The sequence below is a fragment of the Thermobia domestica genome, chromosome 3 (assembly GCF_964235325.1).
Source record: "Thermobia domestica chromosome 3, izTheDome1.hap1.1, whole genome shotgun sequence".
Taxonomy (NCBI): Eukaryota; Metazoa; Arthropoda; class Insecta; order Zygentoma; family Lepismatidae; genus Thermobia; species Thermobia domestica.
The window spans coordinates 85,594,811-85,620,680 of NC_137456.1; the positions used below are offsets into that span (position 1 = coordinate 85,594,811).

The following is a 25,870-nucleotide window of genomic DNA, read 5'->3' on the forward strand; positions in this document are numbered from 1 at the left end:
TGTGGTTAACAGTTCTTTTTTGAAGTGTATTAAGCAAGCATGCACTGCTGTATTTTTGAAACGAAAACACATTGAAGCATCATTATATAGTGCACTAACTGTCTAGAGTTAACTCAACTTCAGTGTTGCCACAGTCCTAGATCTGGAGTGGGGTGAAAAATAGTACCCAATTGCAACAAAAAGGGCTGAATTCGTTATTTTATACCGGTGTGATACATGGCTATATAACACGAAACTAAAAGAGATAAAGTTCTACAACACTCCTCCCCCCTCTTCCAAGAGTCCAAATCAAGAAAGTGCTCTATTTAAAAATTACTTTTTAGAAACATCCAAATAGGGCTCCGAAGAACTTTGGAAGTAGATGAAACTTTTCTTGCACGTAGGAAGTATGACAGAGGTCGCAACTTAAAAAGGAAAACAGTTATCAGTAAGAAAACCAAACGCGCCTCTATTTCAAAATGACCAATAAACTAAAACGGTATTATGGCCATGTCTGAAAAAAAAAATGTGTATAAAACAGGGAACAAATCGATCATCTCCGAGTTTGTGTGTAAACAGTACGTTATACTAAAATATTAAAATATAAATTATTGAGCTTATCTAGCGTCATTTGTTTCCCGGCATAGTTTGAATTACGAATTTTTTATGCGGTACAACGTCATAGAATGAATGTTTAACAGCATGTTTTAAGAGTTCAACACACAGTATGAGTAACGTTTGATGTAGGAAAAGCCTTATTGACACTTTTGAAAATGTGACAAGTATTTGTTACATAGTACTGAATTGCGTAGAATTATACCAACTTTTTCACAAAAGGGGCTGCAAATGCCAATGTGGTACCAACGGGCCAATAAGTGACAAAAAGGGCTGAATTGGTACAATTGTACCAAGTGTGGCAACACTGCTCAACTTCGATATCAAATTTGACACAATTTCATTTGACAATATGTAACACAACAACAACAACAACAATAATAATAATAATAATAATAATAATAATAATAATAATAATAATAATAATAATAAGAAGAAGAAGAAGAAGAAGAAGAAGAAGAATGAAGAACGTATTGTATGTAGGTGATAAGAATTATAGTCTGCGCCTGATGAATTCTACTACAAATGAAGTGGAAGAAAAAAAAGATAACTGGCTACAATGCATACGTAATTTTACGATAACATATTTCATTCTTTTGTAGATGTGAGGTAGGTTAAATTTGCAAATATCCAAAAGAAATTAATTATGCTCATATTTGAAATGTAACTTAATACTAGAAAAAGTTTGATTAAGGAAAAATGACTCTCTGCAAGGTATTCTTTATTTATTTTTTTTTTTAACTGTGGTATCTAGTACTAGGTTACATATTGCTATAAAGTTTATTTGCCAATAATGCGTAGTGCTGGCACAGAAATGGAAAGGGAGGATACTGCGAATACTTTCCCTTACTAACTATCATGTGTTAAAAAAAATATAATAGACGTATCAGTAAAATTGAATATAACAATTTACAGCAGGAGTCTCAAATTTGGAAAATGTATAACTGAAATGAGTCGGAAATGAACACTAGTGTTTCGGGAAGAAGAACGATGGGACAGGCACGTAGCCAGGATTTCGTGAAGGGGGGGGTCTGTGACATGAACTTCTGTGGTCATCACAAAAGGGTCTCGATCACTGGAACATATATTAGTTTGTTTAGCCAGTATTTCGTAACGGGGAGGGGGGAGTGACATGAAATTCTGAAGGCACAGGAGCTCGATCAATCTAAACTACTTCACTATCAACAGGACAATAAAATGAGGATATGCTGGCAAGTATTTTAATAAACTATGAAGAAATTTCGAGCAAAATAATAAAAAAAGTATTAAAAAAGATTTTGCAATATTTACGTCCTTCTCCTGTTTATTCAAATATAACAATTTTCCTTTCGTTATGACCTCAATTATTCTAAAAAGTACATACTGAATACTGTCTTGGAAACTATCTTCTAATATAAATAAAATAAAGAGTTTGTTTGTGTGTTTGTCTGTCTGTCTGTCTGTATGCGGCCTGGGGACCAGATGAGTGGACCGAGAGTTACCAAATTTGGTCAGGGGTACCTTGGCTCAGGCCCCAGTCAAGACGAAGCGTTTTCTTTTTAAATTCGAAACAGTGGGGTCTCAGGGGGGTGTTTACTGGAACCGGCTTGGGAACCAGACAAATTGACCGAGAGTTACCAAATTTTAGTCACGAATACCTTGGTCCAGGCTCCAGACCAGAGTTAAACGTTTTTGTCGAAATCCGAACCAGGGGGGTCTCAGGGGAGCATTTACCGGGACATGTAAAAGTAGTAGAAAATGACCGATATTTATTTATTTATTTATTTAACCATCACCAGATACGGCTCAGACGCCATTTTACATTGGATATCCAACAACATTATTAGGGATGAGCACGAGACAAGATTTGTGGCTGTCTCGTCTCGAAAATGTGCTGTAAAAGTGATGTCTCGACTCGAAAAATGTATATTTCTCTATTGGAAGAGCCGTGTCTCGACTCGTATTTTGCCAGGAAAATCCTGTCTCGACTCGTCCCGTGCGCATCCCTAAACATTAACAATGGAAAGAATTTGAGAAGGCATCGGCCAGGGCCTGTTTAGTAGGTATCATCCAGGCATTTGCCTGGTAGGACTGAGGGAAACCCTGGAAAACCGCAGTCAGGATGGTAGGCAGCGGGATTCGAAGCCACGACCTCCCGAATGCGAAGCCAACGCTCTATCACTTGAGCTAGTAGTGTCGAATTCATATTTTCGCGGTCGCTGAAATCAATGGTGAAACTCTAATCGCATTAACTTCCAAATTCACGCTATTCGGCTTCGGGCCGCGAGTCACCGGAGGGGGGGGGGTGAGATACCAAGACATATAAAAGTAATCCAAAATGACCGATATTAGTGTCAAATCCATAGTTTTGCGGTCGCTGAAATCAATTGTGACACTTCCATTAGCGATGACTTGCAAGAATGCGGGCCGGGAGTCAGCGGGGGTGGATACCGAGACATGTAAAAAAATAACCCAAAATGACCGATATTAGTATCAAATCCATAGTTTTCGCGGTCGCTGAGATCAATGGTGATACTCCCACAGGCGTTGACTTTCAAATACAGCCCATGTGCGAAGCATGTGTATATTCAACTAGTTTTACAATATATGCGTTCCTTTCTCTGTTGAATCAAATGCTAACAGAACTTTCTTTCAACATATTTTTTTGTTTTTATTATTCCGTCAACTACTGTCGGTTCCAAATGACAGGTTAAAGGAGCAACAGAAAATTGTCCTTGAAATAACATGTTTGATACTGCAAGGATGCGATGACGAAAAGTTATGATTAAAAACGTCCACGCTGTTACACAACGGCACTTATGCTTTCGAAAGCTTGAAATCTCCCTGACTAGTAGCAGGAATTCTGAGAATTCCATAACTTTTCTTGAAATTTCAAATTCCCTGACTCTTCCAGAATACCTCGCTTACCTCGCCATCATATTGCAAGTAATACAAATCTTCTCATAAGAAAGAGTAAGAAAAAGCTTCATGTAGTTTTCTTTTTAATTTTTAACGCTGATCCTTCTTTTTGTCATTTCATTTTGTTTTATCCTTTCTTATTTTTTTTATTTCTGGTCTCGAAGGGGGGTCCGGACCCCCCCCTTGGCTACGTGCCTGGATGGGCTAATCTTCCGCAGATGGCTGTGCCCAATTAGACCCACATCAACCTGTTTCCAACGTTGTATTGCTTGTTGTTATTTTATTATATCTTTCCTATAATTACAATCTCTTTCATTTCCGTCGTTCACCCTTAACTGCTAATCAAAAATATTTCTTATTTTCATGGTTTCTTTATCCTTTACTAGATACCCATTCATCTGTATTGCATTACTGCGCAAAATTAGTACTCAGTGATGTCAACCTGAAATAATATGAAATCCCATGTCGAGAGGCAAAAAATCCATTTTACGTGTGAATTTCCCACATTATACTAATTAAAAGTATGCTGTATTATTAAAAATTAAATTTCTTTGTGTTAGTCACTTTTTGCAATATCTAAATGAATAAGCCTTAAATTTCGATCTCGAAAAATCCCATATATACTGCGTATTATCCCTTTCCTAGAAAATACGGTCAAAAACTCCAAATGATATGGGATTTTCCCCACAGGTTGGCATCACTGTTAGTACCTTCCAACTCTAAGAGTTGCGAACTACGCACCAGGCCCGCAACCCGCCACAGAGGTTTGAGGGGGGGCATGAATAAGTTAGGGGTGGTTAAGTCATTAAAAAATCTCTTAGAAATGTCTGAATTATGGTTTTTTGTAGGGTCTATTAATGATGTCATTTTGGATTGAAGTCCGGGGGCCACGAAAACTTTAGGGGGACCCGGCTTCCCTAGCCCCCCTCTAGTTGCGGGTCTGCTACGCACTATTCAGAAATAACGAAAACAATAAGTCCTTACGTTCTTATGTTTCCAACTAGCACTTTAAATAACAACCTACCACACATTATATAAATAAATATTTAGAATGGGGATTAGGGGCAAAGCCCCCTATCAAGTACATGAAAAATTACAAAACGCATACGAAAATAATTCTATCCTGTATTAGGTTGACACACAAGGGGATATTTATATTCATGAAATATGAACTTTGCTCAGCAGGAAATCCACTCTTTCTGCTTAGAAAGTGTTTCTTAATGGAAGAGTTGCATTAATGGGTGCAGATTGTTTTTAAGAGGGCTAAATATGTATAACTACAGCGTGTGCAGATATGACAAATACACAAATCAACTTGTGCTAGGTGGCTCACTTGTGCTCAGTTGTCTCAGTGGGGCTCACGCTATTTCAGGCTTGAACTAACTGAGCTCAAGTTTGCTAGTCTGAACGAGGCTCGCGCTCAATAAGCTTCTTGCGTTCGCCCTTGCTAAAAGCTTGGGCTTGAAAGATGTCTCTGACTTTGACATGCTCTATTTACTAACATCACGTCAATTTCTACGTAAACCACACATGAAAGCAGAATGGTACCATATACATGGTGTATCAAAAGTCCAGGGCTATAGATTAACTGCGTTATTAGTGTAGATACGAATAAATGGAAAGAGAGGAAAGTTGTTGGAAATTGGTGGTTTTCAATCTGAAATAATGGAATTTTTCCAATTGCCCTACTTGTTTTGGTTCTACATTCATAAGGCACCTTATGTTAAATGAAAAGGCAATGTTGTCAGTTCAACAGGCAGTTCTTCCCTTGAACCCTCACCATACCAACAATACAGCATTGTCCGGAAACATTTTTCAGATGCTCTAGGTTACCTCGCATAACAGCGTAGAGGTTCACAGTTTCATTTTCGTGTGTACTCAAATTCCGTTCGAACAGCCTGTTGAATTAAAAACGATACTTTTTCATTTAATATAGGGCACCTTACTATACTCCGCGTCACCCGAATTAGCGTATGGAGTCAGGCAATAAGCTCGCAGTGCGCTGTTACTAAACCTTCAGGAAGGAATCTAATGATTCATAATTGTCCACAAATACGAACAAAATCAATTATGAATGATTAGATTCCTTTCTGGAGGTGTAGAAACAGCGCATTGCGAGCTTATTGGCTGATGCTGAACGCTAATTCCGCTGACACGGAGTATGTAAAGCTCAAATGGTTGCTGCAATTGGAAAATTCCGCTGTTTTGGACTGAAAAACACCTTTTTCCTATTCTATTACAGCACATTAGTAATATGTATGATCAGGGCCGGATTTAGGGGAGTGCAAAGGTTCACGTGCACCCCCGCCCTTCGTTGTAAATATACACTACTTAAGCTGAGAAGCTAGCAGTGAGTTTTGCAAAATCAATAGTTTAAGTTAATTTTCTGAAGGTTGAAGAAAAAGAGTTCATCGACAGCAAACACTTAGCATTTCCAAAGGAATTCCTCATTCACTTCACAGATGCCTAAAGGCATTTAAAAAAAAAAAAAAACAAATTTAATTAAAATGTACTGTTAGTTATTGGTGCACCCCCTCAGAGAATCCTGGATCCGGCTCTGTGTATGATATATCAAAAAGAAAGAGTAAAATATTAAAATTCATGTCCATAGCGCCAACTAATTTCAACATCAAAAATACCATTACTATTAAATAAACATAAGAATAAACACAAACAACGGTATGATTATTAAGAATAAGCAAAACAAAATACGGTTATATTACACGGACGCTGTGCACAAACAAGCCAACGAACAAGGAAAGAATTGCAACGAGAGAGAGAGAGAGAGAGAGAGAATCTGTAACAGCCAGTTACGTGTCGTTATGGGCTCAGGTTCGCTATCTACTTCACGCTAACTCAAATTCAGGCTCAATTACTGACGAGGAAACCGATTCAAGTGTGACACGAAATTGTGGACGAGTTTATGCGCAATCGAAGTGTTTCTGTACACAATGATTTCCATTAGAGGGAGAAACCCTTGATCTCAACCATTCCGGAGATATAGGGGGTGAGAGAAAAGCTGGTGCTCTGATATTTTGTGGATTTTGCTGTGTTCGAGTGAATATGTTTGAAAATTATATTTAAACGTTAAGAAAGATGCACCAGAGCGAATAAAAGTGGTGTTGAATGTTGAGGTGAGTGGTATAGCTTTCACCCGGGGCCGGGAAAAAGAAGGGGCTATGAGAAATGGCAAACGCCATTAACACGAAGAACCAAGTTGTATGGTATTTCTTGCTAATATATCATGTCTTTAGTTCGTAGAAAATGAAAAAAGTGATATCAAAATAGATTAATTATATTGCCAAAGGATCTGAGACGTTATTATACGAACAAAAATACAAGGTCATATTCTGTGCAAAAGCACTTTAGATAAACAAATCAAATAATATGAAACATAAACACATATCGTTGCAAACGTAAGTATGGCAGTGTGTAGTTGTGAGACATATATTAAAACGCAAAGTATGAATCAATAAACAAAAGTAGTATCCCCCACTTAAAAAACTAAGACCTTTACGCCTGATATACTGTATATCACATAAAGTTGTTGCATATAAGCCAGGATATGAGTAACAGGAGCGGATCCAAGATATGATCAAGGGAGGGGCTAAACCATATTTTGCCGTTTTATCCAGTGTAAAGTAGAATTGAAGCCCATTTCATCCAGTGTATACCTGAGCGTCAAGGGGGGACTATAGCCCCCCCTTGGATCCGCCACTGCTGAGTAAGTATTCTCATACCGTCCTACGTAAGAACATACCTTGTGAAACGATACAAATTTGTAAACGCTAGATCAATGGAAAGTTCAGACAGCCACTATTTTTATATTTTTCATCTTATTTGACCTGATGATGTTCTTATTCGATTCAGCGTATCAATAAACCTATACATAGACACCTTACACGCCTATTTCAGGCAACAATGAACTCCGTTAATTTCGCCTCCCCCCTCCAAAACCTTCTTCCTCTAGTATTTTTTATGGATTCTTTGGTTTTGAACCCTCATGTCTAAGGCGATGTATTATTAAAGTTTCGTGGATTAAGAAATTTTTCATTTTAAAAAGTCTCTTTTGTTTGTATTATTGCAATATATTCAAAAAATTCGCAAAATATAGGAGCATCAGCCTTACCCTTATTCCTCTATATCTGCGGAACGGTTGAGATCGAGGGTTTTTCCCTTTAATGGGTTTAATTGTACGCAAAAAACACTTCATTTGCGCATAACCTCATCCACAATTTCGTGTCACACTTGAATCGATTTCCTCGTGAGCTTGAGAGTGAGTTTGGACATATCTGTGTTGAACCCGAACAAGAGGGTAAGTGCCAATTATGTTCATGAGCTTGAGCTTGATTTCCATTGAGAATAGCAAACCCGAATTTTTTGAATTTTAGTGAATAACTTACGGACAATGAAGAATATGAAAAATGTAGAAATTGAGCAAGGTAGCAACTACAAAAGGCTATTATATGGACTAGGCCAATGGCGCCGAATTTCCAAAATTTATGTGGGTGCATATCAATGGCGGGACGTGCTATATGTTTACAGGGGAGTCTCGATATTTTTTGATTGATTTCATTTTAGTTAAAAATCTTTTATGAACACCCGGTTGTGCTGTGATAAAGTTAAATATACCGGTACTATAAGGATGAGTTGAGGCTGCCCTAGCTCAGTTGGTAACACGGCTGACTTAAACGCAAGAGAAATGGGTTCAAACCCGGGTCCAATGTTAGGGATAAGTTACTGTAATGAATATTCTCAACATGTGATCGTAACATGTAATCGTGTACACTTTAAGCAACTTACACGATGTACAATGATTGCAAGAGGCAATGATATTATCAACACGTTACTAAAACAAAATACTACATTCATACAAATTAAAATGAAAAAGTCTTCATAAAAGCAAATCATTTTAATGGTATTGCAGAAAGAATTTGCAAGTAGTTTGTTTTGAGCATAAACTACAAAATGGTTAACTTAATTGTGTTGCTTAGTTGCCTTTGCACAAACACATTTGAGACAAACAATTATGTTTTAGAGGTTAGAAATTTTAATTCTCATTCCAATGTTTTAATTGCTTATTATTTTTTGATAATGGTAAGTAAGAAATACTTGTTTCATTTTGTTTCTATAGAACTAAAAGTCTTGTATGTGCGGCGCACCCACAAGATCATTTGTGTAGGTGCTGGAGCCCCGGAACACCCACGTAGTCGGCGCGCATGAACTAGGCTAATAATCAAGGCCTCCTTATAGTGTCTAAATCCGAAATCTGGATTTCTTCCGAATTCCGGAAATTTTGTGAATTCTTGAATTCTCCAAATTGCAAAATTTTTCCGAATACTGGACCTTTCCGGATTACGGAAAGTAAAAATTCCGAAATTTGCCATCCCTAATCTAAAATTAGATGTCCAACAATTATGACGTCATAAACTGGGCACCCAAATTTCTGGTTTATCAAAAAAAATCTTGAAACGGTTATTAGTTTATATAATAGCATTTTGTAAAAACTACCCTGCCTTACTTTCTATATATTTCCTTATGTTTCATCAAAAATTTTAGAAAATATGGGTGAGCTTAGCAAAGGGTTTAATAGATAAAAGTTTGATCGAGCTACGCCGCCAGCACACGATTCCAGGTGGCGGGGTCGCAAGAAGACTTTCGTGGGGGAGCGAATAAAGTGCTAGCGTTCCGTACAAGACAAGGAACAATCAAAATCATGATCACTCTTTATTGCAATACAACATCTGAAACATTCTTTAATATAAGTACGTTGAGAAAAACCTAAGATAGAAAAAACATAAATTCTTTCTATCAAACCCCAATATGAAGATCTAGAGTAAAGGTCGACAAAATGCGATCTTCTCATCTTTTTTTCCTTTCTGAAATGAAATGAAATGAAATCTTTTTAAGTTTTACGTCCCACGATTGTGCCGGTTAGGCTAAAGGAGACGGTGATGATGAGAAATGAAGAAAGTGGGAGGAAACGGGAGAACCGCGAGAAACCCACGCACCTTATGTTTGTCCACCACAAAGCTCACTTGGCGCGAGCTGGAATCGAACCAAGGACCCCATGAACCAGAGGTGAACGCTCTACCACTGAACCACTTCGGCCCATCTTTTTTCCTTCCTTCTTTCTTTTGCTTCTTTCTTGTAATTTTACTGAGCAGACGCCATCTCCCTCCGTCCCTCAATTTGCATCCCTGTTGATGATAGTGGGCCCGAAAAAGGCGAGGCCTATTGAGATTATTAACGTGAAGCTTGATTTAGTATGGCCATCGTTCATTGGACTAGACACACTATACGCCTCTAGGCATTGAACAGCAACACAACAGCAAAATACAAAGGGGGAAGGGATCAAGGGGGAAGGAGTGGAGTGGATTTTAGTTTAGCGTTCCTTTCAGCAGCGAGGCTATATGATACGTGGACCTACTGATTAACGTGGAATCCGAACCACGTGAGCTCCCGCTAGGAATCAAGGGGGAAGGACAGTGTAGAGAAGTGTTTGCAGTAACAGTATACGAGTAGTTATGGATCGACGAGTGGTGTATCTGCAAATCTATCGAGGATTAAGAATTTGAATTTAGCGCCCTTTTTAGCAGTTTGATTACATGGAACGTTGATCCATAACGTAACGTGGGATCTGAACTACTTGCGCTCCAGCCGGGAATCGAGACCGGGTCTGCTGTTGCAAATCCACCGACTTCATCAGACAAGTTCTTGTCTTCCTGTAAAGACTGCTTTTACCAACATCAGGTTTCTCGTCTATTTCATGTGTCTCTGCGTCTGCTCTAGCGAGATAAACAAACTATAGAGTTGTACCCCGATAACTCGAATTCCGTGATATCTCGAATTTTTTTCACATTCCCTTGAACCTCAGTGACACTCAAAGTTAAAATAACCTATGTAACTTGAATGTTTAAATACTACAGCCTGTATAAGTCGAATTTTAATGGTTCCATAATCATATTTTAAACCTTGGGAACTCGAACTTTTTATCTGCAAACTTCTACAAGTTGAAGTTTACCTCTATAAGTCGAATTTCTGTTCGTATGACCTCGATAACGCGAAGCTATAATTCTATGCTTTTACGTAATTTTTATTGTTGCTAATGTGTAATGTGGTTGTGTTTTGGCCATGTCTTGACATGAAAGTCCCCCCTCCACCTATTTCTTGGTTAATTACTCTTCTTCCTGGGAACTTTCACAACTTTGAATTATAGAGGCTGAACGAATAAACCTTCGAGTTATAGAGATTATATAGTCACTTTTCATTAAGAACGCAGAACGTTGGTACCTCAAATTTTTGTTGTAGCCACGTTGATAACTCGAACCTTGATTACTCGAAAAACTCGAGATTTTATGTATTCCTATCAGCTTCGAGTTATCGAGATCCCACTGTATATAAACATTGAGTGACAAATGGCTGGTTTTAAATATATTATAGCAATGGTGTCACCACTGCTATAGCACTTGGCTAACATGATGCGTAGACTCCACAACGAAGCGTTAGTAAACTTTCTTGTTGTATCTTACGACAAAGTAAAGAATACAATACAACCGGAAAAACAGGTCATGAATAATAAATCAGTGTAGCGAAAAGTTCAGTTCCTGGAAAGGCAAATATTAATTTTAGTCTGTAGGTTAGACTGTCAGTTTCGGTTTAGGTCTACTTTCTATCTGGCGTAAAATGTCTTAGCAATTTTAAATTTATCTTTCTTTTCTGTTCAATTTACTTATTCCAGTTCGCGAACTGTGTCGTATGGGAAAAGGGTCAAAGCAATTTTCAGGAAAAGAAAAACAAAAGTTGTATCTGTACCCGTGTTCCTCTATAATTTTTGTGACCATTGAAGGTCTTGCTTTTAAATATATGTGTGTATGTAAATTCCTATAATCAATCTTTTACTTTCTCTTAGTTTCTGAAATATAGGTTTATCTTACAAGTTATGTAGATGGAACCATTCTGCAAAACTGAGAGCGGTTTTCTGATCGTAATGAACTTATAGTAGCTCTCGTTGGTGGCAGTGTTTCACTATTTCTTCCAGGCATACTTTCGGGAGAAATTGCCCCCTGTCCCCTCTCCCTTTCGGATCAACGATAAATTGGTATTATATGTCACTCTTATGTAAGGGACGTTCTTTGTCACATATCATCTTCTTGTGATCTGTGTGTGTGTGATTCTATCCTTCCTCAGTGTGTTAAAGTTTGCATTCACGCCTTTTCAAAATACTTTTATATAATGCTACATGCCTAGTGATGGATAAACTCCCGGGAAGATATTTTTCGGGAATATTCCCTGGGAATATTCCCGGGAAGATTCCCAAAATAGGATTTTTTCCGGGAATTTATGTACAATCACAAAGAAAATTGCATTATATTACTATATTATGATTTCAAAGTTAAATTCGTTTTTTATCACAGTATATTATTACAGCTGTCTCCAGAGGATTCTTTAAAATGTATATTCTGAACGGTACTATGTTACTTTATTAATATTTTATTTTATTTAGAGAGTACGCATAAATGTCTATTTACTTACAATATGTTCTATGAAAGTAAATACGTTGAAAAAATGGTATAGTAAGTCCACATATGTTTACACCGCTAAACAGTTTAAATTTAAGTAAGTGGATTTTCTAAACTTCACTCTAATACTGATATTATAAACATATTAAATTGTTAAATGTTATAAACAAATTAGATTGGGTAACTCCAGAAGCTACATGTCTCACCAATTTATCAACATTTGCGCATAATTATTTATGTTCACAAAATTTGCAAGATACTGACTTATCTTTATAATTTACCACGTAACATTGCCATACACGACCTTTCTTGCTACCTATTTCTCGAAATTTCATGCGTAATTCACATGTAAAAGAAGCCCGAGCACCTCTTCAGAGACAGGAGACAGGCCAACGACTATTATTAACGGTAATTCGTGGTGTATTACCAGTATTTCATCTCTATTTCTACATAATTTCTACATTACTGTACAAACTGGTTCCTTTTCATCATTTGTAAATTAGTACTTTGCTACTTTTTAGTCCAAATGGAAATGGAACTAATAAATCATATGATTAGTTATATAAAGTAGTCAACGAATTTTATTTTTTTAATTCTCCAAATTCTTTAAAGCCTAGAAGTAAATCATAATAAATGAAAATAAAGTAATTAGTCATACGGTTCTTATAATTTGGAAGATAAAATAAAGAAATGGAAATAAATTCCTTCCCGGGAATTTATATGCCAGGGAAAAAACCCGGGAATATTCACATTTTTTATTTTCCTTCCCACCGGGAATATTCCCACTGCCCATCACTATATATGCCATATACCAGTGTACCAAACACGTTTGGCAATATATTTAGAAAGTTCTCTTTCCGGACAGATCTCGCACATAATTTGTATTATCTTGATATTATCTGAAGCATGCAGAGAACTTTAAAACTGGATGATCATGTCTTTCGCAAACATTTAGCTTACTTGGGTGAAAGTGGAAACCTAAGACAGTTCTATGTGCCTTAAACAAACTGCAGCTATGCTTAACTTGCTTTACCAGTTGTATAGTTCATTACTTAAAATACCAAGCAAGATCAGTCATAGAATGATCACTACATTTTTTATAAACCATTTACTTCAATATTTACTGATGTCACATCATCCTTGTGTGTGAAAGAATTAGAGAAAATCCATTGTTATTTTGGTTTCCAAGGTTTGATTGTAGTATACATTTTTTTTTTTAAATCTTTCTTTAAACAAAAACACTCTTTATTAGAACAAACATGTAAATCCATTTGAAGATCTTCTGCCTGCCTGCCGAGGAAAGATTCACTGCGCAAACATCAGAAGCATGGCGGACCGTAAAGGTTTGTGGTTTAACATCCCATTTTATTGTATCACTTTGAATATTGCGTATAGTTTCTTGAATATATAATAGATTTGAAAATTTAACTAATCGTGTGTTAAGCGTTAAACAGTAACGGTTTTAGGGTACATTCGTGTGTGCAAATTAAAGGGACACAGATTTTTGTTTTCCAAAAAGTACAATTCCTGGAAGGGTGTAACTTGATGCTAGGGACACACGAACGTCAGTGCAAAACGAGTGAAACCACAATGATAATGTAATGTTGTCAAAATATATCTTGATCTGTATGACAAGAGGGAAAGTGTTTATGAGTTGTGGTCTTGTATTGTCTGTATGAGTAGTTCTCGTTTGACGCAGTCACGATATTTAGAGCTTTCTCTGAAATAGAACGATTGATCAAATGGGCGTAAGTTAAAAAGTATCCAGAACCATAAATATTCTGAAAATTATTGGATCTTGCTTGTGAAGTAAATTTCAACTAACAAGTGATGTGTCACGGAGGTGTAGACAAGATCGTGTAAGGGACACAAATCCACAAGATGTCCCATTTCTAACCATAACTATCAAGTACCAAAATACCTTATCTGTATGTCAACTGGATTCCGAGTTCGCTGCTGTCACAGATCTGACATGTCTCGTAAGCTTCACAGTAGATGGATTTTTACAATGTCTGCACAGCGGCGTAAATACGTTAGTTGTCGCTGGGGTAAGAACTCGACTTAACGCCGTCCTGACCAACCAAACCAAAACACTCCCCCAAATATTTAGAACGAAATTTCTTAATTTTGCACACCAATCGCCGCTAACATCAGTAATATACATACAATAATAAGCCTAGTGACATATGAATAGGCATACCTTGAATATTCATGAATATTTGTTAGCATAACATACATGTCATTGCTTGGCTCTCTTAAATCCTGTATCTATCACTACAATATTCAGTGGACCCTTTTATGGCCACGTCACCGCTGGGTACGTTTAATGTACAATTATGATATGGTATGGTTTATCCTGTAGGTCATGACTGAATGCTTACTTTCGGAGTTCATGAACGCAGGTTCATACTGTGCCGAGCGTACTTCTCAGGCTTTTTTAAAAAAAATACAACGATACCTTGAAACCGTTTCAGAATCCTATTCGAGTACCAATATAAATTTTATTCTTTAAAATGATAGAAACCAGATTAATTCAGTTTTGCCAATCTTGTGTCCCACAAACTTGAATTTTCAAAATGAGTTTGACAGTAAATATACCGGAATTTAAGGTAAATTATTAACAAATAATAATATATTTTTATTATTGCATATGTGCATAAACAGACATGACTCAGTATGATTGTTCTTTAACATGCAAGCATCCTGTTGCACTTGGAAAATTCTTTGGTTTTAAGTTCGGACTATTGGTTCCAAAGTGTTTTTGTTTCATCGTCAAAAAAAAAAAAAAAAAAAAAAAGATGCTATTAGGATATCAAAATGACGTATTTAATGGTTAACGAATGTCAGTAATGATTTAGGCTTACAGTAAAAAATTTTGTTCTCTCGGTTTGTCCTCGATCTTGAAACTTCAAACCTACTTCACGATGCTCTCAAGACTTGTTGAATCAGATCCAACACAAACCATACAATTGGCAGAATTCAATGGTCAACTGTTCAACAGCACTTAACCGAAGCTTGGTAAAGTCAAAAACAGGGTGTATGGGTACTGCACGAACTGCCAAAAAACAACAAAACACAATAGTGGGCAATTTGAAATTCACTGTTGACCAGACAACAAAATGATCTATTTTTAGAACGTGTCGTGACTAGTGACGAAAAATGAGTGCTGTAGAACAATATTAAATGCAAGCAATGTTTTGTTTCGTCTAATCAACGTCCAATTCCTATCTGAAAATATACTTCATCCATAAACTGTCTGTTGTGCATTTGATGGGATATTTATGGGATTCATCATTACAAACTAGTGGAAGAAGATCTAGTGGCTACCATAACAGCCATCTAATGTGAACAGTTAGAGCGAGTCATTAAGCATTGTTACGCAAACGTCCTGCGCTTGTCAAAGAAAAGGGGTAATGGTGGAGCACAATAATGCAAAACCATTTTCTGCAAGACTGGCCTAGGGAAAAAATATGCAGTTAGGATGGGAAGATCTACCACATCTTCCATATTCGCTGGATGTTGTTCTACCATCACTTACTAGCAGAATACCCGTTCTTCGCATGGGGACAATAAGTTTCATTTTGAACATAAAGGGCACCAGAACTGTCACCAATCAACTTAGAGATTCCAAAAATTATGAATTCAACACTAATATCGGTCATTTCCAATTATTTTTACGTCACCCGCCCCCTAAGAGTACTAATGCGGGCTGAATTTGATTTAAAGGACATCGGAAGTGTCATTGTTTGTTTCAGCGATCCTGAAAACTATGGATTCGACATTAATATCGGTCATTTTCGATCATTTTTATATATCTCCCCCTTCCATTTCCCCAAGTTACGGGTCTGAATTTGGATTTAAACGGCATCGTGTCACTGTTTATCTCAGCGACCCCGAGAACTATGGTTTCGGCACTAATATCGGTCATTTTCGAATATATATATATATATATATATATATATATATATATATATATATATATATATATATATATATATATATATATATATCCCACCCTCTCTCCTAAGTTGCACCGTCAAAATGAAATGATAAAAGCCACCCCAGGCCCGAACCACATTTATGTTGAAAATTTTGATCGAGATTGGTCGGGTGATTCAAGAGTTAAGTCACAAACGTAGTGACTTTCATTTTTATACATGTAGATTAAGGTCCTTTACTCAACAGAAGACATAAAACCTTCCGTCCGCAAGATGATGTCCAAAGGCGGTTAGTTCATATTTTCCTCCGAAGAACATTTTTTTCTTTAAACAAGGCAATCTAAATAAGTAGATCATTGGAAGGAGGTTCTAATTAACGATGACGATCATGTCATATGAAATAATGTGCATGATTTCTTAACTACATTTGAACTTCAAATAGTTTTACAAATAATTGATTTTCTGGTACCCTTAAAATTGTAACAAAAATGTAAGTGAATAAAATTAAAAGTATAAAAATTTGTGTATGTTTTAAAAAAGAATACAAAAGCATAATATTTTAGCAGCGAAAATTCAGCGAGATGCTTTCACTACATCTTTCCACAACGTGCTATACGACAAAGCGTATGGTGAGTGGCCTAAGAGCTGGGGGAAAACTTCTGGGGCGTTCGGATTTTAGAGGCAATCTTCTCTCTATTTAAAAGAAGTCCTCACTGACAGATTAATTAATGTGAACAAATAAAATTACGAGGAAAATATTTTCTTGAAAATTCGCGAATTTTACCCGGGAGTTATGTATATGGCATTATTCGAAAGCCTAGTTTATTCTAAAAACACTAATTTATAAACTATGAGTCTTAAGATAATCAGGATACAAAGAGCAGCTTTAAATGTAAGTCTAAAGTTTTCTTGTAAAAGATGGGAATATTTTAAAACGGATAGAAAATATCGTGGGACTTTCACTCCTAACGTTTGATTGAGACTTTTAACATCTTTATGTTCTGTTACAGTATTTCCCAATTTGTGGTCCGCGGACTCTTAGGGGTTCATGAACAAAGCTAAGTGGTCCGTGGGATTACTTACATCTCGTAATTTATAAAAAGATATAAATATGTCACAGCCTCCCAGTTTGTGTTTATAACATAAATAAAGGTTTGTAATTTAATGATTGTTAAGATTGCTACGTACTTCTCAACTACTATTACTATGCAGATATTAAAATTTAAGGAAGTAAAGCACGTACGACCCTTAAAAATAAAACAATAGTCCACAACTCTGAACTTATTGGGAACCACTGTTCTATTATTTTAGGTCTTTCTTTTCTACTTATTTAATTTTAAAATATGGAAGTCTAAGATGGAGGACCATAAACATGAAGTTTTCCGAACATTAACCCACTCACCATATGCTTTGTCGTATAGCACGTTGTGGAAAGATGTAGTGAAAGCATCTCGCTGAATTTTCGCTGCTAAAATATTATGCTTTTGTATTTTTTTTTAAAACATACACAAATTTTTATACTTTAATTTTATTCACTTACATTTTTGTTACAATTTTAAGGGTACCAGAAAATCAATTATTTGTAAAACTATTTGAAGTTCAAATGTAGTTAAGAAATCATGCACATTATTTCATGTTACTTTTGTAATTAACTAGAACTCGTAACGTATACGTATTCTATTTCTATGTATGCAATATTTTTACTATTCTATTTATTGTAGCTTGGCCAATACCAACACATAATGAAAACTTCCCAACGGCAGTGGTTAGCGACGAAATTCTTGGTGTTGTGCCATCCAGATCAAGATCATTGAGTCATGTTCGAACAGACAGTACACCAGTCATGATAGGTGGTGGAGAAGATAATGCAAACCTAGCTTCAGGTAGCATGCAAAAGTTAATAGATATTGAAGAATTTGGAGACGAAGATATTACTCAGTATTTGTATTCATCAAAGAGCATTGACGAGAAAACATCTAGAGAGTCCAAAAGCGATGATAACGTACAAATTGAATTCTCAGAGAACCAAAATTTCCTAGACTCAGTGAATAATAAACAAATAAATAGTGAAGATACTATTCTCGGTGCTCCGAAGGGGCGTGTGAAATTGATGATAGAGAACTTAACGAGCAATCAACAGAAATCTACTACTGAACTCCCAAAGTCACCAAGACCTTCTTCTTCTCGTTGTGAAAGTGGCATTATGGCTAGAAGTTCGTTTGGAATTCATGACACATCGACTGATAAGATTAACATAGAAAATGGACATACGGTGGTCAAGAATTCAAGAGAATGTTCACCACGCAACAGTGTACCTTCCGTGTTAAGACCTAGAACTCCGGATAATGAAAGTCAGGAAAGAAATAGAACTGAAGTTGATACGTCTAGTATGGATGAACTTAATTACAGGGAGATGGATAAATCAGGGAAAATTACGAACAATTTTATTAGAAACCATAATCTATATGAAGATTCAGGTCCAAGTTTGAGAACAGATAAATTTGATATGTATAGATATAATAATCTACCTGTCTTGAAGTTAAGGTCACCCGCACAGAAAGAAGAGGAGACCAGAAAAAACACACAGAACAGTAGTCCTAAGGATAATGTACCAGTGAATATCGACAGTGTTCAGGAACCAGTTTTGATGCACACAAGAATTACACAGCAGTCACTAAGTAATAGCACTTTCAATAAAGAACAATCAAGATCAGGCTCCTTCACTAATTATGCCACATCGTTTCAAAACGAAGGCGTTGCTGCATGCGGTAAAGAAATACTTGGCGAGACAATAAATCATAGATCAACAATATGGAACAGAAAGTCAAAATCAAGACCAGTTTCACCCGTGTGCTCTGAATCAATGGGGAAATGGGCATCTAAAGATCAGATAACAATAAATGATTCTGGTTCTCCAATCAAAAGACCAAGATCTTCGGCTTCATATTTAGACGAAGGCCGCAGAGCTCACAGCAGAGATTCCATCTGCAATCAGATGGACGAGCTCCTTCAGCAGATGAGTAGGAACTCGATAGTCAAGAATGTTACAGATAAATTCAATGGTCTTTCTGCTCGTAGGGAAAGCAACTCAGCGCCAAATTCAAGGCCGCCATCCCCTACCAAATTCGGGGAAGGCAGGAAAAAAGATTTTACCAACTGTATGGAACGAATGCTAGAAAATATCATGAAAACAAAAGAATCGTCAGATGATACATACGAATCTAGATCCAGATATCCAGCTACACACATAACAAGCTCAAGAGGAATTCAGATTAGTGCAGTGGAAGAAAAGTTGAAAAATCTTATAGAAAATGCCGAGGAGTCAGTTCAAAGGAATAGATTCTCAGACTATAATGAAATCGTGAATAGAATACAATTCAGTTTAAGTTATACAATTAATTCTAGGAAAGTGCAACACAATGATCAAAATGACATGGAGAAAGTTGAGAACTATTGCTCTGAGCCTGTAAATATCGTCAATTCATCAGAAAAAGAACTCATGGATGGAAATAAATTATGTCAATCATTTAATAATTGTCAACAAAATCAAATAAAGAAGTGTGATTTAAATGTTGACGAATGTCAAAAGGTAATCCAGCAGCCAACGGCTTCAGCTGCTGACACGAAAAATAGCATCCAGGAGTTCGATAACTCTGAAAACCATCATTTGGAAGAAAATTTAAGCATTTCAAACGAGAGTGAACATGAAAAGGGTAGCTGGCAATATGGTTTTTATCCTAATACTGTTCCTGTAGAGATACGTGAAAGCTCCTCAGGAATTGGAATACCTCAGATCGAAATATTCGAAATATTAGAAAGTCAGAGCATGTATCCGTCGCAGATTTTTGCTGCCAATTTTTCTACTGAAGATATAGATGAAGATCAGACTTTTGAGCAGTGTATGAAAGAAAGGATACTTGACCCGAAATTGAAACAGGAACATTTGCAAAATGATACATCAGACGAAGAGGAATTAAATATAATTGACAACAGCAGTTCAAGAAGTGTAGGTGTACCTTGCACGGAAGCTTTGCAATTCTTGAGAAAAAGTAAACTTGAAGACAAAGACAACAGTGATTATATGTTTGAAAATGGAAGTACAATGTATAATAATCACAATGAAGCAAAGCCTTCAGAGGTAACATTAGAAAGTGAACACTCAATACAATTGGCAGAAAATGTACCCAATGATCAACAAATGAAAGATGCAACGACAGACAAAGAATGTACCACTACCAGTTGTGAAGATGATTTACAGACTGATTGTCTAAAGGGATTGGGTTTACGTGAAAATATTTCTGGTGAACACCTGGCATATGCAGACATAATGCTCTTATTGAAGGAAGGAAATACATATCCATCACAGTTTCTTCCAAACACACCATCAGAAGTAGATGTGATGCAGAATTGCACTCTAGACACAGAACGTTCTCTATCTGCAACAGATAATATATCTAAACCAGTGCACAATCGCAGTACAGATTACAGAACTGAAAAAGAAGAGGGAGAATTCGATTATGTTCCACATGAGGGTCTAAATGTTGTTCCTTTGGAAATATATGGTAGCTTTCAAGGTGAGTTTATGCCACAGAAAGAAATATTGCATAATTTAGAAGAAAGGAATATATATCCATCAAAGATAAATTCCAATGAACAAATAAACAATAAACTAAATTCAATAAAAGAAGAAGAATGTTTTTTACAACAGAAGAATATCCATGGCATATTTGCAGAATCTGAAAAAGAGTATGTAATGGAAAATTCACTACAAGAAAATATTTCTGAAGGACTAGACGTAATTGAATCTTTGAGAATACGTGAAAGTTTATCGGGTGAAATCATTCCACACATTGAAATACTACAGTTCCTAAAGGAATCGAATGTGTATCCTGCGAAAGTAATTTGTGATAAGCAATTAGTCAAAGAAGACATCCCGGAGGAGGAATTACTGCAGAATGCCAATCAAGAACGTCTCCTAAAATATGATGTGGAAAAACACACTTCAGAAGAAAATGAAAACAACACGTGTGAAGTAGAGACTGAAAATGCAGAGAGTAACACATTTTTTCCACATGTGTATCCGAATACTATTCCTGTTGACTTACGTGAGAGCTCTTCGGGAGAAATTATGCCTCACAAAGAAATATTAGGCTTACTGGATATAGGTAATGTATATCCTTCACAGGTATTTTGTGATAATCAATCTGAAATTGAAAGTATACAAAATAGCATTCATAGTACAAAGGAAAGCGAAAAGTATAAAGAATTTCTTGCTCAGGAGAACTTAGGTAAAGATTTGGCATTGGATAAAATATTTGAAAGAACTAACGAAGTGTATGCTTGCAATAGAGATGTAATTGTTGAAAACGAGAAAGCAAGTACAAAGGCTTATGCAGAGGATTCAAGTAATGATGAAAGGTTCGACCAAACTGAAGAGGATAAAGATTTAATTAATGAGATATCCCTAAAGAAGCAAGTAAAACTAGATGAAAATTCCGTTTCCGACAAAAATATAAGAAGTAACTCAGAAATGGATTATTATGAATTGAATGAGGAAGAAAGAAAACAAATCGATGCATTGCCTTGTACAACGATGGAGAAAATTGAAGAGGAAAATCGAGAACCCAAGGCAAATAAGAGGGAATCAAACCAATTTTATCAAGAGCATTCGGAAGGTAACAATAGTCATGAAGAAAACACGTGTGCCGAAAATAAAAAATCAGAAGATGTAGGCGATAATGAAACTATCCAAATGCTAAAATCAAAATTACAGGAACAGAAACCAATCTGTGTGCTTGAAGTGATCAGCCGAGATGAAGCACTTGAATGTAAAGTGTGCAAAGGAATCCAGAATGAAAAGTTACGGGAGCAAGGGAAATCTGAAATGATATATAAGGAAGGAAGTAACGCAGAAGCAGATGAACACACTAAAACTACATCACAACTTCCAATAATAGAAAATGAAAATCTTGGGAATGTTGAACAAAGTACAGCAACAGAGTCACTAAACGATTTTTCAAATCTTCTAGAATTTGAAATGGAAAAAGATCTAGATATTGTGAATGACAATAATAGTGGAGCAGATAGTGTAAAAGACGAAGTTACAAATAATGAAAAAATTACTAAGGATAATTCATTTACTGAAAATGCAGACAAACTCCAAATTAATGAAAATCTAGGCTTCAATGACCAACAAGTAAACATGAATACCAAAGAGGTAATTGAGGAAACTAGTACGAAGTTGGGGTTGGTAAATGATGAAACTGACTGCTCTTTGCAAAATTTTTCTGGAGAAGAAAGTTTAGAATACGAGAACACCAAGAAAGAATCTGTAGAAGGCAGTTCGGATGACGGAACAGAATCTAACTCAACGGAATTGTTGCATAATATTCCAGACACATTTACTGAAACTTATGAGAAGGAAGATGAAACGGATGAAGAAGTAGTTGCTATGGAATCAGAGGCAGCTAAGTTGACTTGCAAAATAGAGAGCATAGTTTACAAAGTGTATGAGTCGATGAAAGAGTATGAACTGAAGAGCGGAGATTGTGGAACTGATAAAAGTCAGAAAAGTGGAAAATTCCACCAGCATGGAGAGAAAGTTAAAGAATATGGTGACGAAGGGCTTGAATCTGAGTGCGAAGGGGAATCTGTTCCAACAGAAGGAAAGCAGTTACCAAGTGACACAAGTGCAGATGATAAACAATTAGGAATTTTTGAGCGTTTTCTCCAAGAAAGTAAACTTAAAGAAATACATACACTGGAGCAAGGTACTATTTACGGGCTACTTGATGAGATAGGTTCTGGGCAAGCCCAGTTTGCTGATACAAGCAGTGAACATAATGTTTGTAACAAACCATCACAAAGTAAGAAGGAAACAGAAAATAGCAAACAAGATATTGTCAACCAGATCCAAGAATCAGGAAATTCAAATGAAGCTGAAATTGCATCCACATTGGGTGAACCGAAAGAAAATAAGATAAATGAAACACAGACAACTACTATTGACACATCGTTTGTTGATGCCCTTCTCAGTACTTTGAATACAGAAAAGAAATTAGATTACGAAACATTGGATATTGTGTATGAACAAGCTAAACGTTCTCGTGAAAATCCCTTCTTGAATGATGCGACAGAACCTTTTAGTTCCTCATGTATAGTAGAAGAACGTCCTGCAGAGAGGAAAGTATCTTGTGAGACATTAGTCATTGAACAGGGGAAGACGACTAAAAATATTGAAGCTTATTCGCCGGATACACATTCTGTCATAGAAGAAAACATACCTGAAATAAATAATAAAAGTACAGAGGAGATTATTGACGACAATGATTTTAAAATAAGTGAGATGTCACTTGAAGACAATACATCCTCCGTTATTGAAACACCTTCTAACATTACTCAAGACATTCTAGAAGAAGAAAGAAACAAAATTTTTACCTCAGCAGAAATCGAAAAGCAGATTAGAAATTGTAGCATGCAATGTGTTAGTGCACATTCAGAACCACCAAGTGAATTATCCATGGACGAAAGTGAGTCTCCATCAATGAATTTGAATGCTGGTAAAGTAACTGAAAGTATTTCTTCCTCCATAAGCGTAAGAGGCAGTGAAGCTGATGTTCAACAATTAGAACATTTATCACCTTTGACAAGCGATGAACTTCCTGTTGCTAGTTTATGTGATTGCAATTGTGAAGCCAATACTCAATCAGAAACCGAAGAATATCAGGAGACAGACAGCGATCTCGAAGACCTTCGCTCTTGGGCGGGAAGTGGTACGCTAGTGGACAGTACTACTAAAGAATGCCTAACATGTAATACTAATGCAGCCCCAAAAAGTGCGTCAGATCATATCTCCAGGCAGCTTACTACACATCGTCACAATTTTAATGAGCCAAAGAGTGCTGTGAATCGCACTCGTTCAAGATCAGTAGACAATGTAGATGCAGAAAGTTCTCAAAATATCTCGGTCCCACTATCTGGATCATTTCCGGAACATGTAGTTGTACCTGTCAAAAATTCAAACAAAGATATGCTAGAAAACGAAAAAGGAAGTTGCATTATCGACAGTGAATATATTTACCACACGGAACCAAACGTAATTGTTCAAAATACCGAGGTGGAGTTCACTTGTAAGTGTTTCGGAAGAAGTATATCTCAGGAACTAATAAAATCTAATGCAGCGCGAGGAAACGTGAATTTACATCCCAAATGCGAACATGACTTGTGTTTGAACGCAAGCCCTCAGTGTTCTATACGAAGCTCTGATACGAGTCTCGCCAGCAACAAGATGAGTTCTGTTAACCTAACTGACGAAGGAATCACAAAAGTACACACGAATTCAAAAGTTTTATCAGCTGTCGCCGGCACGTACTGTGAAGTTATTCATGAAGCAGAAAAATGCAAGGGTACACGCACTGTTAGTGCTGAAGAGATTGTGCTAAGCGACAAGAATGTACTTGCACCAGAAAGGAAGACAGAAGAATTTACAAGACCAGAATGTGTTAAAGAATATTTACAAGGTGGGGATACGGTACGAAATTCAGATCTTGATCTTAACAATGTAACATCAGAATCAAATAGCGATTTAAATGACAGTGAGGAGAGTAAAGGTCCAAGTGAAGATACGCTTTGCTCAATGTCTTCTGATCAAGTTGAGGTAGAAGATCAGCAGCAAGAAGAGTGCTTTGACATGGAACAAGACGCAGGAGACGAAGAAGAGGAAAGCGTGGAATCGGGTAATTCCATTGACACATTAAGTAGTGGAGATTCCAATGTTGTTTCCCCATCTCAAACGCCCGTTGAAGAACAATTGGTCAGTCAAAAGTTCTACGAAACCATTTCTACTAGAAACGAACTAAATATCTGTGCACCTTCCACGGTTGAGAAAAAACAATTTGCCTCCTCAAATGCTGATACTCTACAATCTGAAAAGCGACGTAAGACGCTATCGTGGCGTCTTCCAAGAACCATGAAAAGAGTTCGACAAACGAATGCGGCTCCTGAATTCCACAAAGAAGCCAACACCAAAGAGAGTAATAGCACAGGCAGGGTGGGAAATATTTTTAGAAATGTTGGGAAATATATATTCTGTATTCGAAAAGCGAAGAACTGAGTATAGGAGGTTTACTTCAGAAACAAAATTACATTATGTAAATAGTGCTCATATTTCTCTTCTACAAATAATTATTTCACATAATTTTTTATAACTGTTACTAGAAAATAAATTCATTATTACTTAACAAGTGTCACGTTTATGTGTTAATAACCATGTAGTTAAAGCCTTTGCTCGTGTTCGGATGATTCTGAGGGCTTGATTATATTAGCAAATTCAGAAGAAGAAAAAAAATCAGGAATGGGAAGCCCTGAATTGAATAATTTATTTTGAAAAGAGGATAAATCATCGGCTAACAAAACTGAAGTTAGCTTTATTTTTTCCGTACTAATTCCTAAATCGCTGATAGACTTTTGTATGGAAAACGATTTAAGTTTACGCATTACTTACAGGCACATTGACTTTCTCAACAGCGGTACCCATCCCACCAAGAGCTTGGACACAATCCCCCAATCTTTTCCCAAATCTACTATTCTTTCCTAAATTTACCATTCTGGTCCACAAAAATACCATCCTTCTTCACAAAATTTACCATTCTGCACCACAAAATTACCATTTTTTTCCATAAAATTTGCCATTCTGCCCCACAAAATTACCATTCTGCTCCTCAAATTTACCATTCTGCCCACAAATTTACCATTATTCTCCATAAAATTTATCATTTTGCCCCACAACATTACGATTCTTCCCTCCAAATTTACCAATCTTCAGTTAGATTGTACATTTTTCAATGAAAAATTATGTCGTATCCAAATAGTCTCATAGACGCGACCTGTGCTTAAAACCCGCCTGTAGGTACCCCTGTC

General features: G+C 36.5%; 1 protein-coding gene across 2 annotated transcripts; it reads left to right on the top strand.

Moving 5' to 3' along the window:
• The first annotated feature begins 1,126 nt into the window (after nt 1-1,126).
• On the top strand, nt 1,127-25,194 carry LOC145680573 (uncharacterized). 2 transcript variants are annotated; one of them, XM_081751217.1, is made up of 2 exons: nt 1,127-1,203; nt 17,674-25,194. In XM_081751217.1, exon 2 carries the CDS (start codon nt 17,796-17,798, stop codon nt 25,062-25,064), a length of 7,269 nt encoding a protein of 2,422 aa, XP_081607343.1. In that variant the 5' UTR covers nt 1,127-1,203; nt 17,674-17,795; the 3' UTR covers nt 25,065-25,194. The 2 variants fall into 2 exon arrangements, with proteins under 2 accessions (XP_081607343.1, XP_081607342.1); XM_081751216.1 differs by lacking the exon at nt 1,127-1,203 and adding an exon at nt 13,228-13,357.
• The last annotated feature ends 676 nt before the right edge of the window (nt 25,195-25,870 follow it).